Source organism: Sorex fumeus, unplaced genomic scaffold (genome assembly GCF_029834395.1).
Source record: "Sorex fumeus unplaced genomic scaffold, SorFum_2.1 ptg000003l, whole genome shotgun sequence".
NCBI lineage: Eukaryota > Metazoa > Chordata > Mammalia > Eulipotyphla > Soricidae > Sorex > Sorex fumeus.
In genome coordinates, this window is record NW_026606060.1 from 53,774,875 (window position 1) to 53,795,740 (window position 20,866).

Genomic DNA, 20,866 nt, shown 5'->3' on the forward strand with positions numbered 1-20,866 from the left:
TGGAATAACAGTATAGTGAGCATGGCATGCCTTGAATGTGGTCAAAAATTAAATAAAATAAAAATAAAACTTTTAAACCACCAAAATGGTTTTCAACGTGGCTGTGCTACCCCACACTCTCAGTAATATGTGAAGGCTCCAGTCTCTTCATATCCTCTACAATGTTGGTCATTTTCTTTTCTATTTTTCTCTCCAACGTGAGTACAGGGTTGCCAACTCAGCCTACTACGTTTGGGTTTCTTCGAGAGTCTGCACTGAAACTCTCAATCCTAGGCAATTAGCAGTAGCTGCTGGTCAGACAAATTGGGAGTGAGGGTCATCCTGATTGTGGTTTCAGTTTGTACTTCCTTAATGCCTAAGAATAAAAAATAAAAGCATTTGCGAAGGGGAGGGGTTGGGGTGGTGGTCATCACTCCAACAGTACTCAAGGTTTACTCCTGGCCCTCCACTCAGACATCACCCCTTGGGAGGTTCAGGAGACCATATGGGGTGCCAGGAATCAAGCCCAGGTTGGTCACATACAAGGTAAGTGCCCTGCCCATTGTACTCTCTGTCTGATCCCGAAAAATATAAATAAAAGAAATATTAAAAAAAAAAACACCACCACACCATCTCTCAAGAAAACTTTCCTAGGTTCTTAGGTTATCAATGTTCTCTGCTTCTTCCCATATTTCATGTGAAAATGGCATCTTGCAGTTTATCACTTTTTCACTTTTCTCCCCCCATCTATACCACCTCACAGATTAGTCTCTTGGGAAGCTTTTAAGCCTTCTATGTCTTTTGAAAGTTTCATAACCTCTGGCTACAAAGTATGTTTCAAGCAAATATTTACGCTGTTAGAGTGCTTCCAAGATTTAAGTACGTATCATAAAATACTGCATGTTTATAAATTTGCGAAGCAAAATTATTTCAGTTTAACTTGGAATTATGATTACCTCCAAATAATGGCTACAGGTTGGAGCGCACTAGGAAAGCAGTATGTACTAAGTGGACCAAGAAAGCAACAGATGGCTGGAGCCTGCTGCATCCTATACCCTGGCTACCTGCCTGCCATCACATTGATAAAGTTCTGGGACATAAAAGGACATAAAGTTCTGTCCCTCAGACTCATGTGTAGACACACAAGGCAAACTCAACTAAAGATCTGACACAACTTGTAAATGGCACTTTAAAATAGGAAGAGTTTACTTTACACTGTACCGAGAAAAAGAACACTATTGAAGTATGTCAACATCAATGACAGCTATTAAATAATTTATTTTTGAGAAATAACAATGATCACAAACTGACTTTAATTGATCTAAGTTTTGATAATCCCATTTGCTTTGTGTTGTAACAAACAATATGAAGCAAATTTGTGCCTGCTAAGGAAGCAGGGAGGAAAGTGGAGGGAAGGTCACACTGGTGGTAGGATTGGTGTTGAAACATTCAATGCCTGAAAAACTGTATTATAAAAAAACTTGGTAAATCATGGTGCTATATTAACTTTCTTTTTTTAAAATGTAAGAGTACTGCTATTTGTTCAGTCACTGATTAAGCTGACTGAAGCAGGCATAAACACATTACGTTTTTCTTAATTTTTAAATTTTATTTTCATAAAGTTGTTCACAATAATTGTTTACATTCAGCATTTCAACATTCAGTCCCACTACCATTATTTTGAACTTTCCCACCACCACCCAAGCTTGCCCCATAGGCAGATGCTAAATAATTTATTTAGTATTGCTTGTTATGCATAGTATGAGATGTCGTGTAGCTGCAGAAGTGGCGGTGCTCCTGGAATCCTAGAGTTTTTTTTTTTTTTTTAAATATTTGGGGTCCGGAGGCATCTCTGTGGTATGCTGCTCTCTTCTGAGATTCATTTGTTAGTCTCTGAATCATGGCCATTAATGCGTTAGTGGCCTGATTTTGATCTCTTTGGGGATTTATTTATGGGACTCTGAAGCAAGGCCGATAAATGAGCTGAGAAGAGGTGATTTGTGGGTGTGACTCCCATACACCTAGCTTTTGGCCGTTTAATTTCTTGGGAAACTTGGTCCCAAGTTGTTGGGGTGTGGTCAGAGGCACAGTGGCAATTTTAGGCTATCAGGAAGCCTGAAGGCACAATCAGGCTGCTGATGCACTCATCCCGCAGGCACAGGATGACCTGTTGGGCAGCAACTGACAACTATTTTATATCAAGAGAAACACATTCCAGCAATCAAGTATTTTATTTCACCAAAAAGAGGAATGGTATCACATCGGCAGGAGAGGCTTAGTGATACTGGAGAGAGTACAAATTTTGAAGACAGTTAGACTTGGCTCTGAATTCAAGCTTGGCTATGAACTATAAAGTCTTGTTTCGAGTCCCTCGATTTCCTAGGCTTATTTTCCCAATCAGAAAATGAGAATCCTACTGCTACTTACCCAAGTTATTGTGAGAATGTGGCAAAAAAAAATCCCCTGGATTGTCAGTCAAATGTGATTGCCTTTGTTGCTCCCTAAAATAATTCTTGGGGGAGAAAGGAGGGACACAAGGACCCAAAAGAATGCAGAGTACCTCAAAATTCTAACAGGTTAAGATTTTAACAGTTTCATTTATTTTTTGCTTGGGAGCAACAGCCATGGTATTCAGGAGCAACTGCTAGCACAATGCTTGGAGGCCACTCCTGGTAGTACAGGTGGAACCATGGGATGCCAGGGATAGAACCAAGGTCTCCTGCATGCATTTCAGTCCACTGTGCTCTCTCTCTCCAGCCCCAGGTTTATATCAATTTAGAAAATCTGATTTTGGGGTTTTGTCCCTCCCTCCCTCCCTCCTCCCTTCTCTTCTCTTCTCTTCTCTTCTCTTCTCTTCTCTTCTCTTCTCTTCTCTTCTCTTCTCTTCTCTTCTCTTCTCTTCTCTTCCTTTTCTTTTTTCTTTCTCACACAAGGCATGCTCAGGGAGTGCTCCTGGCTCTGTACTCAGGAATTACTCCTGACAGTACTCAGGAGACCATACAGGATGCCAGAACTTGAACCCAGGTTGACTGTGTGAAAGGCAAATACCTACCTACTGTACTACTGCTCCAACCCGCGGGTTTGTTTTCTTAAATAATGCACTCCTCAGGTCAAGATCAGTGGCAGGGCATCAGCTTTGCGTTTATGTATGAAAGCCTCAGTGTGACTCCTGGCACTGGAAACTCAACTGTCTTGTTTTTAATAAAATTAAATAGACTCACGCTATTTTTGGTTAAGCCTTTGGACACAGACAAAATGATTCATACTTCTTATACATACCTGACTTTGACATTAATATCACATTAGTAATTTATGTGACAACAAAATGTTATATAGAAAAATGCCACAGGCTTAACAGAGAAAATTCATTGTAAAAGAACTAGAGTATCTATATACAAGATATGATGAGTCTTTCAACACGTTCAAAGGGCCATTGACTACCTTAGTTGATAGACGAGAACTGGAGAAATAGCATGGGATAAAGACACTTGCCTAGTAATCTTATGGTCTCCTGAGCACCACCTACGCATGAAGTCAGGAGTAAATCATGAGTATACCCAGGTGTGATTTTTACCTAGCCTTTCCCCCTGAAATGCCTTATAGTTTTATACCTAAAAAGGGAAAACCTAATGAAATTTCTGAAAATTATATCTGAGTTTCATTTTACTCTTAAAATTGGTCTTCAAACATGATAACCCCTCAGTATCTGTACTGCAAACCATAATCCCCAAAAGGAGACGGGGAGAGCGGAGAGAGAGGAGAATGAAGGAGAGGGAGAGGAAGTGAAGGAAGAGAGAGAGAGGGAGAGGGAGAAAGAGAAGTGCCTGCCATAGAGGCAGGCTGGGGAACGGGGGTGGGGAACGAGGGGTTGTTGGGAGAGAAACTGGGGTCACCAGTGGTGGGATGGGTGTTGGAACATCGCATGAGTGAAACCTAATCATGAGCAGCTTTGTACTTGTGTATCTCGTGGCAACTCAATTAAAAGAAAACATTTTTTTTAATTTAAAAAAAAGCTTTCTTGTTTAGTTTGCCGTATCTTTACTTTGACTCAAATTTTACTATGTGTAATGAAGCTTTCCATTTCTAAAATTTCAGTAATAGAGAAAGTGTGTTTGTGTATGCCTGTATGCACACATATACATAGCACTGTGGCACTGTAGCACCGTCCTCCCGTTGTTCATCGATTTGCTCGAGCGGGCCCAGTAACGTCTCCATTGTGAGACTTGTTGTTACTGTGTTTGGCATATTGAATACGTCACAGGTAGCTTGCCAGGCTTTGCCGTGCGGGCGAGATACTCTCGGTAGCTTGCCGGGCTATTTGAGGGGGTGGAGGAATTGAAACTGGGTCGGTCGGGTCGGCCACTTATAAGGCAAATGCCCTACTGCTGTGCTATCGCTCCAGCTCACGTATACATAAGTGTATAAAAAATTTATTACAAATTTTATTTTAGTTTTTGATTTTTGGGTGACACCTGACAGTGCTCAAGGCTTATTCCCAGTTCTATGCTCAGGAATTACTCCTGGTGGGACTCAGTGTACCATATGGGGTGCCAGGGATCGAATCCAGGTCAGCCTGTGTACAAGACAAGCACCCTTCCAACTGTACTATCTCTCCGCCCCTATCACACATTTTAAAGATATATTTTTAAGGTCATTATCAAGGTTTTTAGAACACGGTTTCTCAATTGCCATGCACATGACCTTAAAGAAATATTCTCCATTAGGATTGTTTGTAAATTAAATTGTTTTAATGTATGTAAAATAAATCAAACCCAACATGTGCTCAGCCCTTAAAGATTTTTTTTTTTAAACAGGTGAGCTAGTGCAGGGGTTCAGGAGCTTGCCTTGCAAGTGGCTAATCCCAGTTTAGTTCCCTGATCATCTCAAATGACCCCTGATCATAGGGCCAGGAGTAGCCCCTGAGCAGTGCTACTGGATATGGCCCAACCCACACCCCCAAAAGAAAGATGGAGTTTGAAATAGATACCACTGTGAAATTCAAATGAAGAGATTTCTTTTTCACTTACTTCCACTGCTGCTGCAACCTGAGGCATTTTCACCAGGAGAATACCCCATGAAGCTTCCATTCCCGTTAGGGTTAGAAGGCACTGTTGCAAGAAGACCTAAAAGGGAAAAAAAATTCCCATTAAATTATTATCAGGAGGCCAGAAAGATAGTTCAGAGGGTACGGCATTTGCATTGTACACAGTAAGCCTGGGATCTGATGCCATAGGCCTCTCCTGTACCCTGCCAGGAATAATCCCTGAGCTCAGAGCCAGGAGTAAACCCTGAGCACTGCTGGAGGGGGCTCCAAGACCAAAATAGAGCAAACAAACAAACAAAAAAAACTGACCAGGCACAAGTTCAAGGATAACAACGTAAACTGGCAAAGAAACAAATCAAAGACATTTACACACCTAATCCTCTGTATCGTGAAAGCTGCTGATAGATCTGTTTCATCCTCTCAATATTCAAACGGCTCGCCTCAGCATGGTTCACCATAGGCTTAGGATAATTAACTCCTATCAAACATTTGGCTACTTTTTGTATACCTTCTGGTGCATTCCAGGGATCGTAAATATATTTTGCAGGGAAACCTCTAAGGACAGGCAAATAACGCCTTTTGGGAGAAGAAAAATCATTAATAAAATGAACTATTAATAGATTACAATAATTCAAATCAATACCATTTAAGTGATTGTTTTTTCCTTCCCTTTATCATCGCTGTTGCCCATTATATGTGGCAAATACTTTAAACTTTGCATAATATTTATGAAAAATTATTCCTGTACTAGCTTTTTGCAAACTGAGTAATAATTATCCTTGGTTTACCTGATATAGTCACCATTGGGATCTGTTCTCCTACCAAAACCAACAGGGCAATAGCAGTGAAAAAACTGCTGGAAAAAGGAGCTACAAGACAGCCACATCCAACTTCCAGCATTTATGCTCCAATCTGCATCAAGCAATAATTCTTCAAATACCTTCAGAAGTAACAGTAAACAGTAAGTTCACACATACATGGTTCAAAGCAAACAATTGCAAGTCATTACAGATTAAAAGTCAAGGCAAAGAAAATCTAGCACAGAATTGTAAAATTAAACATTCCAAAGTTAACTTTCTTATCTACACTCTGTTCTATACCTAAGTTATTTACCTACACACCAGTCTATATTACGATCTCTTGGGTGTGATAGAAATAATCACCTTTATCAATCCTGTAAGTTCAGAGTGTTTTGAATATCCGTGAGATAGACCAGTACAAAGCTGCTCATAATTGGGTTTCAGTCATACAATGATCCAGCACCCATCCCTCCACCAGTGTACATTTCCCACCACAAATGTCCCGTTTCCCTACCACAATCCCCCAGGATCTCACTCCCCACCCTCTGCCTCCCTCTATGGGAGGCACTTTCCTTCTTGCTGTCTCTACTTTTCCTTTTGTGCAGTATGGTTTACAATACACATCATGGTGTTTGTTCAGGGCATTCAGTATTTTTATCAGGAAGGTAAGGCTTCTACTTTTTGTATACCTTCAGTATTTTTATCATGAAGGTAATAATTGTAATAATAAGTAACTTTTCAATTGGGTGGCCGCTCTGGGGTGTGGATGTGACTGCTAAGGCTTCTGGAAGTACAGGGAGGTCAGGGGAGGTAGCTTTCTGACCCCGAGAAAGCCCGGAGATTTCAGTCACAAAACCTGCATACCAATTTTTCAGCAGAGTATGTCTTGGTGAGACTGGTCCTGAAAGAGTGGTGTCAGGCGAAGGGTTTGGCGGCGATTTTAGATTGTGGGAGCAAGCAGCTGCTGGGAGCTCTGCTTGGGTGGCCTCTAGGCTGACCCAACCTCCTTTGACTTACCCCAGTCTGTTCAGCCTCCTGCTGGTCTGAGATTAACTGCAGCTTTTGATCTCTTTTAAGATTTATTATGGGTCTCTGAAGCAAGGCCAGTTTTAGAGCTTACATGGCGGCACTGGAGTTGGTTCATGGGGGTAACTACTAGTGCTTCCAGGAGTATTGGGAAGTGGGGGAAGGTAGCCTATCCCAACTCCAAGAAGCCTGGGGATTTCAGTCACAAAACCCTCATAATCAAATTTTCAGCAGTTTATATCTTGGTGAGGTCTGTCCTGAAACTGTGGAATCAGGCTGGGGGTCTGATGGCGATTTTGGATTGTGGAAGCAAGCGGCTACTGGGGGCTCTGCTGGGCGGGCTCCAGGCTGACCCCACCCCCTCTGATTTACCCCAGTCTGTTCAGCCATGTGCAGATCCGAGATAAATTGTGGCTTTTGATCTCTTTCGAGATTTATGGGTCTCTGAAAAAAGGCAAATAAATGAGCTTGTAGTTGAGCCAGAGGTGTTTTGTGGGCATGGCTCCCACATATCTAAATTTTGGCCATTTAATTTCTTGGTAAACTTGACCCCAAGTTGTTGGGGTCCAGCCAAAAGCACATATAATATTATATTATGGGAAGCCCGAAGGCACCATCAAGCTGCTGATGCAATTGCCCCACAGGTACAGGTTGACCTGTTGGTGGCACCATATCCCTGAGTCAGGCTGGTTTAATCCCTGAGATGACTTCAGGCATATCAACACAGTCAGGCTTCCACCATTTCTCATGTCTGAGTACACTCTTCTATTTTCCAAAAGTCTGCCTGCATTGTGGGACCCTGAATGTTCAACCTGTTGAAAAATTATTGTTAATAAACTGACAACTTCTAGGGTCAGAGCACAAATCCTTTTCATGCAGTAGGCCCAGGTATGATCCCCAGTACCATACTGCCAGGTGTGACCCAAAAGCCAAATAAAAAAAAAAAACTTGTAAAAATTGTTTCAGTGAAATATAGCCTTTCAGAATAATATTATATTCCATCAGTTAGAATATTTACCTTCATTCCTTCTTCCCAACTAATCCACAGGTCACCTCGTGTCAGGAAGCAAGCTACTGCATGTCTAGCTAAATGGTGAATCCATCCCTCCTGACGAAGTTGTGTCATGATGGCATCAATCCATGGGAAGCCTGTCCGGCCTTCTGCCCACTTTGCTAACGCTTCAGGATTCTTATCCCAAGGAATCTGAACACAGATGGGGTTTCCTTCCATTTTATCAAAGCGTGGATTATTTGTTGCTGCTGTATAGAAAAATTCACGCCATAATAATTGTCCATAAAGTGAAAGTGGAGGGGAACTGTTCTTCTTTACCTAAGATTACACAGCAAAGAAGGGTTATCAGGGCTGGAATGATAGTTCAGTGGTTAGGGCATCTGCTTTGCATACAGACAACCTGGGTTTGATCCCTGGCACCCCACATCATCCCCTGAGTCCCGTCAGGAGTTATCCCTGAGTGCAGAGCCAGGAATAAACCCTGAGCACTGCCAGGAGTGACCCAAAAAACCAACCAAACAAAAGAAGTGTTAACAGAAATGTTCTATTTGGTTTGTTTTCTGGGTCATACCTGGCAATGATCAGGGGCTTCTCTGAGCTCTGTGCTAGCAGTCACTCCTGGCATTCCCCAGTGACCATGAGGTAATGGGAATTGAACCCTACATGCAAAGCATGCATTCTGTTGGGTTATGTCTCTGGCCCACAAAATTTTAAATAATACTTTAAAACATAAGCTTCAGGTTTTCTTAATTTCTTCTTCTTTTTTTTTAATAATACCTTTTTGTAGAGGTCTGTTAGTTTGAAGTAAAAAAGTCGACATGACAAACAGCCAAATCGAAGATAAGGACTAAGTCCTGTAGGGCTAGCAAGCAGGGAATTTGCGTTCATTCGAGGTCTTTCAAAGTTTGCTACCCAAGCCTGAAATGAAAACACAGAGACAGAACTACAATAATTACTAATTACTTTTCATTTTAAAAGATCCGTCCTTCACGCCCTACTGAGGTCACCAGTTGCCCCCCACGAGCGGCTCTCCAGCACGGCCACGGCCCCAGAAGCACAAGGACTTAGCGCAGAAAACCAGCCCTTTGGAGCAGAAAAGTGATTGGACTATGTGTTAAACCATGCCAGCATGCCTGCCCGGAGGGAAAAGGGTGTTGCCCCCACTCGCCCTCTCCTCTCTGGAAAGAAAGATGGCGATGCACGGGAGCCCTGTGGACAGCAGGTTTGAGCTGGTGGTGGGGGCGGCAGGGACCTCATGGGAAGTGGGGCATTCCAGTCCGTCCTTCACGCCCTACCGAGGTCACCAGTTGCCCCCCACGAGCGGCTCTCCGGCACGGCCACGACTCCAGAGCACAGAAACCAATCTCTTAACTATCTAACTTTTAATAGAAATACTTCCAGGGTTAATAAGTAAAATAGCAGAAATCCAAAACCGCGCGGCCGCGATAGCATCATTTAATTCTTAAAACCCAGCTGCAGAAAGCAAATCATTTCACAACGCTTTTTCAGCATGTCTGATTTGGGGGCGGGGGGGGGGGGGGTCGTAAACTCTAAATAATAATGGTGCATCTTTTATCGAAACAATGAATCTCGTCAAAGTAGATAGAGTGTTAACTAGAACTCATCTGCCTCACAGGAATTGGGAGGGGTGGGAGGTGGGGTTCTATTGGGGTTCGTGGTAAAAAATAAGTATTGGTAAAGGGAAATGTGTTTGATATTTACATGACTGAGACCTAAACCTGAAAGCTCTGTAAGTTTTCCCATAGCGATTCAATATATAAATAAATTATAAAAAAAAAGATTACATTTCAGTTTAAAGCTGAGAATTTTTCTTTAAAGTCATATATTTCTTGAGAAATAAAATCCCAGCCACAAATGACATGTTTTAATTAAAAAACAAGAATAAAAGCAAACATTCTAGGAGAACTGGTCTTCAATAGAAAGCTTGGCACTGGGGCAGGGGTGTGTGGGGGGGGCGGTGGATAAGTTAGGGAAGGGAACACTAGGACAACTCTTCCCACTTTTACTAGGGAAAAAGTGCTTCCCACAGAAGCAGCTAGAGTGGGTGAGGGGTGGGAGGGAAACTGGGAACATTGGTGGAGGGTAGTAGGCATTGGTGAAGAGTCTGGTGTTAGAACAACATACTCCTGAAACTCAATCATAAATATCATTTTGACTCAGTAATTCACGGTGGTTTAATAAAAATTTTTTGGTTCTTGTTTTTTAATTTTTTTCTTGATAAAATTTAAAAAAATAAGTGAACATTTTTTTGTTCTAGATAGTCTCATGCAGCACATATTATATGATGTAAATTACCTCCGAGATCCCAACTCAAGATGAATAGCACCTTGAATCTAACTTTGACACTGAGGTAGTAAAGGCAAACTAGGAAAACTATCCAAGCTTCAAAAATATGGTCAATCAGAAACTGGCTTAGATGAAAAAATAGGTGATATCATAATAGCAAATGGAGAAATAATCAGAAGAGTGGAAAAGGTATTTATTTATTTAGGTTTTTGGACCAAATCCAGCTCTGCTCAGGGATTACTAATGGGTCCACACTCAGGAATCACTCCTGGCATACTTGGGACCATATGGGATGTTGGAGATCAAACCTGGGTTGGGACAGGTAAGGCAAGTGCCCTACCTGCTGTATTACCTCTCCAGCCCAGAAAAGGTATTTAAGTGCAAAGATTAATTCTCAAACAACTAATTTGTGCCATCTTAAGCACTTTTCTTGCAACTTCTTTTCAATAGTTTACTTTTGGCTTCTAAGATATTATTTTTAAAAAGCCAGTTAGAAAATCTGAATTATGACCCATATTATCATACTTTTCTCTCCAAATGTCTTTCCAAACGAGTTAGAGCTTCAGTTTCTCCCCCTGGCCACACTGCAGAGGGTAAGCCATCTGTATCAAAACCTAAACCAAAAAAAGAGATGAAGACAAAAAAAATCATTATACTTTTGGAACTAAAATAATTCTCATTTAACCACAACAATAGCACTGTAGCACTGTCCTCCCACTGTTCATTGATTTGCTCGAGCGGGCACCAGTAATGTCTCCATTGTGAGACTTGTTGTTACTGTTTTCGGCATATCAAATATGTGCAGGCAGGATACTCTTGGTAGCTTGCCGGGCTCACCTCTAAGAGGAGGATTCGAACTCGGGTCAGTCGCATGCAAGGCAAACGCCCTACCCGCTGTGCTACCACTCCATCCCAACCACAATAATATAAAGAACAAATTTCTCTGCAAGCAAGATACAAGTAGCACAGAAATAAACTGACGACCTTGTATAAGGTCTCACATATGAAGGAGTTCATTAGGTTCATTAGGATATAAGTCTTAAAGTGATAACAGATCACTTAATTATAAAAACATACATTCGCACTTCTTAGAGTTTTTTTCTGAAAATTTCCCCCGTATTGTAATCTTAATGCAAATACTTTACATATCAAAACTAGAATTAGGATTTTTCTGCTCATTCACTTGATTTTTTAAAATTTTATTTATTTTTTACTTTTTGGGTTACACCTGGCGATGCACAGGGGTTACTCCTGGCTCTGCACTCAGGAGTTACTCTTGGCGGTGCTCAGGGGACCATATGGGATGCTGGGAATCGAACCCGGGTCGGCCATGTGCAAGGCAAACGCCCTACCCGCTGTGCTATCTCTCCAGTCCCTCTGCTCATTCACTTGAGAGCTTAACATTTTCTGCCATTTATACTCACCTAGTTCTTCCAGGGAAGGGACTCCATATTTCTCATCATGATCATCAGACAGAGGAGTTGTGCACTTTTCTATCACTTCTGAAGTAATTGTTTCCACTGGTATCGCTAATGGTTCCATTTTGCTAATGAGAGTCTGGAATCTTTTATAAGTAAGAGGCGGCTGTCCACCATTGAGTTCTATGATCCTATTATAAGAGTCATTAAAATGCACTTAGTATTTGAAAGTGACAATATATTTAGACTGATTAAGTTCTAAAAAGATTTAAAATCCTAAGTGAAAAAGAATCACTTAATTCTAGAAAAGGGGAAGAAGAGAACAGAGGGGTTAAGGCACTTTCCTTGCATGAAGCCAACCCAGGTTCAAACACCAGTACCACATGGACCCCAAACACTGACAGGAGTGACCTTAGAGCACAGAGCCTGAAATAGCCCCTGAGCAACACTGGGTATTGGCCCAACCCCTCTGCCCCTCCCCTTTAAAATATAAAGGATTTTAGGAGAGGATCAGAGAGACTGCTCAAGGGAGTGCATGCCTTGCATGCAGGAGACTCAATTCTCAGAACCTCTGAGCACCAAGTCAGGAGTAGTCCCTGAGCACTGACAGTGACTACAAACACCAACATCTTTCATTCCCAAAATAAAGGATTCTAGGAGAACATTAACCAGTTATATGAGTAGGAATGCTGTTAAATGATAATCTAAAAGTAATTCTCTTTATTTCCAAGACATTTGTTACATGTCAAAAATACACAGCATGCAAGTATTAAAATCTAAGACATGGAATAAGCGTGGCTAGAGGCAGTAACAACAAAGTAATACAAGTCAGAATCCAACTCTAAAAATCTCCGATAATCATTAAAACGTAACCAAAACAATATTCTATCAAAAGCAGTAAGTCTCATTAATTAGAAATCTATATTCCTGTAGTGACAATCACTTGCTATTTTCTACTGTGTACATAACCGTTATTAAATATTAATACAGTTTTGAAACTATTCTGAATATTTATATCTTATGAACTGTCTATAATTGTAGTTATCTGTCACTTGGGTAAATAAAAGTCACAGCAGGTCTGGAGATAAAGTTCAGTGGGAAAGTGCTTGCCTTGCACGTGACAGATGGCACCTATGGCTCAGTTCCCCGCACTGGCAGGTGTTGACCCCTGAGCACAGAACCAAGAGTAAGCCCTGAGCACATACAGGTGTGTCCCTGAACCAAAAACAAGTAAATAAATATCGCAGCAGTTAAATAAAATGCTAAGGGTTTGACATCTAACCATTTATTTCCCCACAACTTCATGTACAGTATACTTCTATTTTACTTAAATCACATCGGTTATAGGCCAGAGTGATAGTACAGTGAGAAGGGAGCTTGCTGACCTGGGTTCAATCCCTAGCACCACATACAGTCCCCTGAGCTCCACCAAGAGTGATCCCTGAATACTGCTGGTTGTGGCATCAAAACCACGCAAGTTAAAACTTACATGTCTACATACTCAGGACCACTGATGGCATCACTTAAAAATGCTTAAGATGAGAAATATTTTACCCTAACAGAAAAGACATAAAGAAAACATACTTGTCCAGGTCATATAATGTATGTGAAATCCGTACAATGACTTCTACTCCAGCTTCAGTAGCCAGTTTCTTAATAGCTGCATCTCGCTCTTTTCCAAAGGGCTCAGAATCATACTCAATTGAGAGTTTAGTAATGTTCCATTCCTAATACAAGAGAAAGGGACAAAAATGTACACAATAAACAATTTTTGGTTAGAAACACAAACTGGAAAAAATGAAAAGTTTAAAACCAACATATCAAACAATCATTCGTAAGTCACTTTGCAGATAGAAAATACATAATTAATAAATTCAAAAAGGCCCGGATTCTATTCCAGGCACTACAAGACAAACTAAAAGCCATCCTAACAATTTAGTATTACTCAGTAGTATGTAAATCATTAAAACCATTTGACCAAGGAAGTCTACTTCTAAGAATTACACAAATGCAATGGCCCATGTCAGCAAAGTAACCTATGTTAGGGCCAGAGAAGTAGCTCAGTGGTAGAGCACTTGCCTTGCATCTGTGCAGCTCTGGGCTGTATGCCTGGCACATGGTGCTCAGAGCAATGAGTAGGGAGTAGCCCCTGAACACAGCAGGGTGTGTCCCCAAAGTAAACAAAAGCAATGTTTATTAATAACATCATTTGCATTAGGAAAAAATTGGTTAAAAAATACTAATAGCAAAAAGTTAAAGAAATTATAGCCTATCTGTACTGTGGAAAATCATGAAGCCATTTAAAAGACTGAGGAATAGGCAGGAGATCTGGTCAAACCCACTGCACAAGACAGGAAATGGGGACGGTACAAGTAGCATGGTCACCGAGTTTGCACTCCCTTTTAAGTGGTTCTTTCGCCAAATCCAAACAAAGAGATGAAACAATAGCAGGGAAACAAACAAAAAAAACCGAGGAAGCAATTTGAAACAATCTTCAAAATACAAAAATACTAAAATAAAGCATGTTCCCATGTTGGATTTTAAAAAAGCGTGGGGAAATGTTTATCTACATATCTATCAGTCTACCCAATAATCCATTCATTCACATATACATTCTCATTTTATGGAGGGGTCAGAGCGATAGTACAGTGGATACGCTGCTTGCTTTGCACTCAGCCGACCAGGTTCGATCCCCAGCATTCCATATGGTTCCCCAGCACTGCCAAGAGTAATTCCTGAGCGCAGAGCCAAGATTAACCCAAGAGTAACCAAGCATTGTCGGGTGGGCCCCTTTGCCAATTTTTTTTTTTTGGGTCACACCCGGCAATGCTCAGGAGTTACTCCTGGCTTTGCACTCAGGAATCACTCCTGGTGGTGCTCAGGGAATTGAACTTGGGTTGGCCACATGCAAGGCAAACGCCCTATCCACTGTGCAATAGCTCCAGTCCCCAAAATTCGTTTTTTTGTTTTTCTTTTTGGATCACACCCGGCAATGTACAGGGGTTACTCCTGGCTCTGCACTCAGGAATTACTGGCGGTGCTCAGGGGACCATATGGGATGCTGGGAATCGAACCCAGGTTGGCTGTATGCAAGGCAAATGCCCTACCCACTGTGCTATTGCTCCAGTCCCCAAAATTCTTTTTTATGGCAAGAAATATTTCTAGTAAATATGAAAGAAACTGGCAGTTGTTTATGAAACAGAAAGAAAAACTACCACTTAAGACAAAAAAAGAGCTATTTTTGTGGGTCTTTTCTTCCACCACTAATTTTTATTTTAAAAATAGCTCTATTTCTTATCCCAAATGCCTTATATATCCAAATAGTATCTCCTATAAAAATATTTCTGTATGCAATTATTTTCCAAATTACCTTGAAAAGTCTAGGAAACACATCTGCTGGCTGGCCACGAATCACAAAGAGGCGAGAGTTTAATTTTCGTAGATTAGCATCAAGGTCTTCAAGACACTGAAGCAAAAATCTAGGAGGACAAAAACATTAAAACTGTTAAAAATATATATTTAGAAGATGTAATGTATTACATGTTATTATGCCAACCCTATTATCTTATTATCTTTTACCTCTAACATATAAAAACCACTGACTCTAGAAACAACAGTTATATATTTTTGGGGGGCAGAGGATACACACCCAGTGGTGTTCAAGACTTATTACTTGCTCTTTGTTCAGGGATCACTCTTGGTGGGGATCAGGGAACCAGATGCGGTACTGGGGATAGAATCCAGATGAGCTGTGTGCCAGGTAAGCACTTTACTTGTACTATCTTTCTAGTCCTTTTAAGTTTACTTAAATTTAAGTAAAACAAAGCTCCAGTGTCTCAGAAGGATAATCAACACCAAAAGTCATTCTCAAATCTTAGCTGGACTGCTACGAGTTCTCCATATTCAACTTTTTTGGGAAAATGTTTTCTATTTGGTATAAGCAAGACAACAATAGCCAAATGGTAAAAGGAAAAACAAAAGGACTGATTAATAAATGTGAAAAAACAAGCAACCCTGGGTTAATTAATAATTGGTCCTTTATTTTTTCCCTTTCTTATTAACAAACTGAGTAAAAATTCTTACTGTTTTTCAAAAGACAGACTATGAACCAAATAAACATCGCACAGACTGACATGTACTGAACCAGTATGATCAAATGGAAAATTTTGCAACCTAAGAATTCTTTTGGCATTTGAGAAAACAAAAGAACAAAAGTTGAACTGATGTGTAGTATTTTTTTCCACATGTTATTTCCACATGTTTTTCTTCCATAGTAAGATGTTTTTCTTCCATGGATAAATGTTTACACCACTATAGTTTCACATAGAATACAAAACTGCCATGAATTTAAATGTGGGTACTTTAAAAAATGTAACACATTGCATGTGCATATTTTAAATGAAAACGGTTCATCAAGAAAATAAAGCTGAACAGAAAACAGTAATTCTGTCCTTTGTTAAAGAGTTTTTAAAAACGTACATTGTAACTTGTAAAACTCCATGCATATATAATTGGGGGGAGAGGAATGAGCCACACCCAGTGGTACTCTGGGCCTGCTCCTGGCTGGGGAACAGGAGGTGATCCTAAGGCTCTGTACTTGTCCCCCAAGCCCACTAGGAATGATCCCTGAGCACCGAGCCTGGAGTGAGCCCTGAGCATGGCTGGGTGTGACCCCTATCTCCCCATCAAAAAAACCAACTTAAAGAATACATGCTGCGCTATTAAAAATAGCTACCCTTAGTAACTGGGAGTCTGAACTGGGGCTTACGATAAATATATATATATATTCTTAAGAAACCTATTTACATAACTTTGTCTTGACCTTCAGCTTGCTGCTCTACCGTCCCAGGTGAGGCTTCCCTCCAGCAGACATCACCGGGTCTATCTGGGAACAGAGGCAGATCCTCTCCTTACAGGGTGGGCCCCAGCAGCCTCCACTCCTGATGTGCAGCATATAAGGGCCCACACTGCAGCTCCTGACTCAATAGAAACACTCAACAAACTACATACTACTCAGTTATTCTTCCAGTCATTCTGCCTGTGAGGACAGGCAGAAAAGACAGAGGGCAGCCTCCAGCTTAATCCCTCAGCATCACCCAGAGGGGTTAAGTGCAAAGACTACCCCCAGAACAACAAGGACATCAGAAAACCAATGGGGGAAACACGTAGAAGCCTACGAAGTTAAATGAATGAAATAGCGCTGTAGCAGCACTGTCCTCCCATTGTTCATTGATTTGCTCGAGTGGGCACCAGTAACGTCTCACAACAAAATGGAGCTTGCCAGGATTTGCGGACGAGATACTCTTGGTAGCTTGCTGGGCTCTCTGAGAGGTGTGGAAGAATTGAACCCAGGTCGGCCATGTCGGCCGCGTGCAAGGCAAACGCCTTACCCACTGTCCTACCACTGAAATATCATTAAGACATAAATGACACTAATAAATCCTTCAACAGTATCCCCAGTGAGATTACGATGAGGATATCGTTCAACAAGTTCATAGAAACAATAGCACAGGTAGTCAGCAAAGCACAAGGAAGTATGAGAATTGAAATAAAAAAAAAATACTAGAGGAGCCAGAACAATAGTGCAGCAGGAAAGGCATCTGCCTTGCATGCGGCCAACCAGGGTTGGATCCCCAGCATCCCATATGGTCCCCGAGTACTGCCAGCAGTGATCCCTATGTGACCCCCAAAATAAAAACAAATCCTAGAGACAGAAATGAAGAACCTGGTAGGTTATACAAAAACAAGTCAAGAGAAGCTCTCAAATGCAGAATAATAAGAATTGAGCAAAAGATTGAGGAGGGAAATGCTAGGAAACAACAGAAGGTGGAAAAGAGTCTGAAAAGAAATGAAGAGTATACTGACCCGCCATCTTGCCAATAGAAAATGGCCCAGGGTCATATCTCCAAAAGAACTTGATACCACTGAACCTTCCCAGGTTGTACTGGTCCAGGCTGAAAACTCTGGTGTTTTCTTAGAATGGGGGCAGGCAGATTTCCCTTCCTGACTGAAGGTACAGCAGCCCAGTCATAACAAAATTTCATAGTTCTGTCAACTCAGTAGGATCATAGTAAATCTAATTGGAAAGTTGCATAGAAGATCTCCAAGCTCAAAGAGCCTAAAAAATAACACAGAAGGCTCAACTAGCATTAACAGCACAGTAGATCCTCAGACAATGACTTTAGTAACATCACTGTGAGACATAACAATTATCACAAACTGACTTACTGCTCTGAGATTTGATCATTCCATTTGCTCTTGTGTTGTAACAAACAATCCAAAGTAAATTTAATAATGCCTGCAAAGGGGCAAGCTAGAGTAGTGAGTGGGAAACTGGGGACCGTGGTGGGGGGGAAATGTTGGAATATTTAATTCCTGAAACAACTGTATTATGAACACTTGGTAAATCATAGTGTTACGATTTTTTAAAAATAAAGTGGGTTACAAGGCCATCATGTCTGTCCGGAGGGGAAAGGGTGTTGCCCCATTCGCCCTCTCTTCTCTGGAAAGAAGGATGGCGGCCGCATGGGGGCCTTGTGGACAGCAGGTATGAGCCGGGGGTGTGGGGGCGACTAAAACCTCATGGGAAGGGGGGCGTTCCGGTTTGTCCTTCACGCCCTACCGAGGCCACCAGTTGCCCAGCACGAGCAGCTCTCCAGCACGGCCACAGCCCCAGAAACACAAGGATTTAATGCAGAACCCAGCAGCTTGGAGCAGAAAAGTGAACGGGCTATGCATTAATTCAGGCCATCAAGTCTGCTGGAGGGGAAAGGGTGTTGCCCCATTTGCCCTCTCCTCTCTGGAAAGAAAGATGGCGGCCACATGGGAGCCTTGTGGACAGCAGGCATGAGCCGGGGGTGTGGGGGCGACTAAAACCTCATGGGAAGGGGGGCGTTCCGGTCCGTCCTTCACGCCCTACCGAGGCCACCAGTTGCCCCCCACGAGCGGCTCTCCAGCACGGCCACAGCCCCAGAAGCACAAGGACTTAATGCAGAACCCAGCAGCTTGGAGCAGAAAAGTGAAAGGACTATGCGTTAATCCAGGCCATCATGTCTGTCCGGAGGGGAAAGGGTGTTGCCCCATTCGCCCTCTCTTCTCTGGAAAGAAGGATGGCGGCTGCATGGGAGCCTTGTGGACAGCAGGTATGAGCCAGGGGTGTGGGGGCGACTAAAACCTCATGGGAAGGGGGGCGTTCCAGTCCGTCCTTCACGCCCTACCGAGGTCACCAGTTGCCCCCCATGAGCGGCTCTCCAGCACGGCCACAGCCCCGGAAGCACAAGGACTTAATGCAGAACCCAGCAGCTTGGAGCAGAAAAGTGAAAGGACTATGCGTTAATCCAGGCCACCATGTCTGCCCGGAGGGGAAAGGGTGTTGGTCCCTTCTGCCCTCCTCCCTCTGGAAAGAAAGATGGCGGCCACATGGGAGCCTTGTGGACAGCAGGTATGAGCCGGGGGTGTGGGGGCGACTAAAACCTCATGGGAAGGGGGGCGTTCCGGTCCGTCCTTCACGCCCTACCGAGGTCACCAGTTGCCCCCCGCGAGCTGCTCTCCAGCACGGCCACGGCCCCAGAAGCACAAGGACTTAATGCAGAACCCGGCAGCTTGGAGCAGAAAAGTGAACGGACTATGCGTTAATCCAGGCCATCATGTCTGTCCGGAGGGGAAAGGGTGTTGCCCCAGTCGCCTTCTCCTCTCTGGAAAGAAAGATGGCGGCCGCATGGGAGCCTTGTGGACAGCAGGTATGAGCCGGGGGAGTGGGGGGCGACTAAAACCTCATGGGAAGGGGGGCGTTTCGGTCCGCCCTTCACGCCCTACCGAGGCCACCAGTTGCCCCCCACTAGCGGCTCTCCAGCACGGCCACGACTCCAGAGCACAGAAACCAATTTCTTAACTATCTGACTTTCAGTAGAAATACTTCCAGGGTCAATAAGTAAAATAGCAGAAATCCAAAACCAACATTTAATTCTTGAACCCAGCTGTAGAAAGCAAATCCCTTCACAATGCTTTTTCAGCATGTCTGATTGGGGGGAGGGGGGTAAACTCTAAATAATAGTGGTGAATCTTTTATTGAAACAATGAATCTAATCAAAGCAGATAGAGTGTTAACTAGAATTCATCTGCCCCACAGGGACTGGGAGGGGTGGGGGGGTGGGGTTTTATTGGGGTTCTTCATGGTAAAAAATAAGTATTGGTAAAGGGAAATGTGTTTGGTATTTGCATGACTGAGACCTAAACCTGAAAGCTTTGTAACCTTTCCCACAGTGATTCAATAAATAAATAAATTAATTAATTAATTAAAAAAATAAAGTGGGTTACAAAGTAAGAAAAAAAAAGAAGAAAAGACATGAACAACATACCAGAGAACTACAGAATGCATTCGAGAGAACAATATAAAAATCATCAAAGTCCCTGAAGAGCAATAAGGAAAATATGATGAAGAAAAATAATAGTTAAGGAAACCATCAATATGAACTTTCCAGAATTGAAGATTGCAAGCACTGAGATCCAAGAGGCCCGAAGAGTTCCAGTAAAAATAGAGCGAATTAAGAAAACTCTTGCATCTTCCAGTAGGCAGGAGTCACACCCACCATCTGACCCCCAGCGCCGTGTAATCCCATCAACGGCCAAGACCCAGAGACTATAAAACCCAGGTCTAGGAAGCAACATCTTATTATCTCATTCTTACTTTGGACAACCTGGCAGGTTACCAAATGTTACCTGCCCACACGGGAGAGTCTGGCAAACTCCCTGTGGCGTACCCAATATGCCAAATACCAGTAACAATGATGGGTCTCATTCTCCTAATCCTGAAAGAGTCTTAAATATGGCATTTTTTAAAATCTCAGGGCTAGGACGAATAGACATTACTGGGGCCTGCTCGAGGCAATCGATGAACAACAGGATGATCGTGATCATGATCATGAAGAAAACTCTAAGACACATTATATTTAAAATAACAAAAATAAAGATAAAGACAATACTGAAAGCAGCAAGATCAAAAACTGAATTTATACACAAAAGAAAACCCATAAGGTTGTATAGGAGATCTACCAAATGAGACTCCACAAGCCTCATCTGGAAGGATATAGTACAAAAATTCAACAAAATGAACACCTTACCAAGAATATTCTATCCAGCTATGTTATTATTCAGATTTGAAGGAACTGTACAGAGCTTCATGGAGAGCCAACAGCTTAGGGAATTCATAGCCTTCAAACCAGTTTTGCAAGAAGTGTTAAAAGAGCTCCTTTAAAGGACAGGAGAAACTTCCCATCATGTG

At 42.2% G+C, this 20,866-nt stretch overlaps 1 protein-coding gene across 4 annotated transcripts in view; it reads right to left on the reverse strand.

The window, feature by feature from the left end:
* CRY1 (cryptochrome circadian regulator 1) overlaps positions 1-20,866 on the reverse strand; it is a 63,415-nt gene that overhangs the window by 10,081 nt on the left and 32,468 nt on the right. For all 4 annotated transcript variants that reach the window (XM_056115261.1, XM_056115260.1, XM_056115259.1 and 1 more), the window contains exons 2-10: positions 14,957-15,065; positions 13,171-13,313; positions 11,593-11,777; positions 10,694-10,782; positions 8,639-8,779; positions 7,868-8,179; positions 5,812-5,963; positions 5,397-5,599; positions 5,007-5,102 (exon numbers count right to left, since the gene is read on the reverse strand). In XM_056115261.1, coding sequence (XP_055971236.1) covers positions 5,007-5,102; positions 5,397-5,599; positions 5,812-5,963; positions 7,868-8,179; positions 8,639-8,779; positions 10,694-10,782; positions 11,593-11,777; positions 13,171-13,313; positions 14,957-15,065 — 1,430 coding nt within the window. The remainder of the gene's footprint in view (positions 1-5,006; positions 5,103-5,396; positions 5,600-5,811; positions 5,964-7,867; positions 8,180-8,638; positions 8,780-10,693; positions 10,783-11,592; positions 11,778-13,170; positions 13,314-14,956; positions 15,066-20,866) is intronic.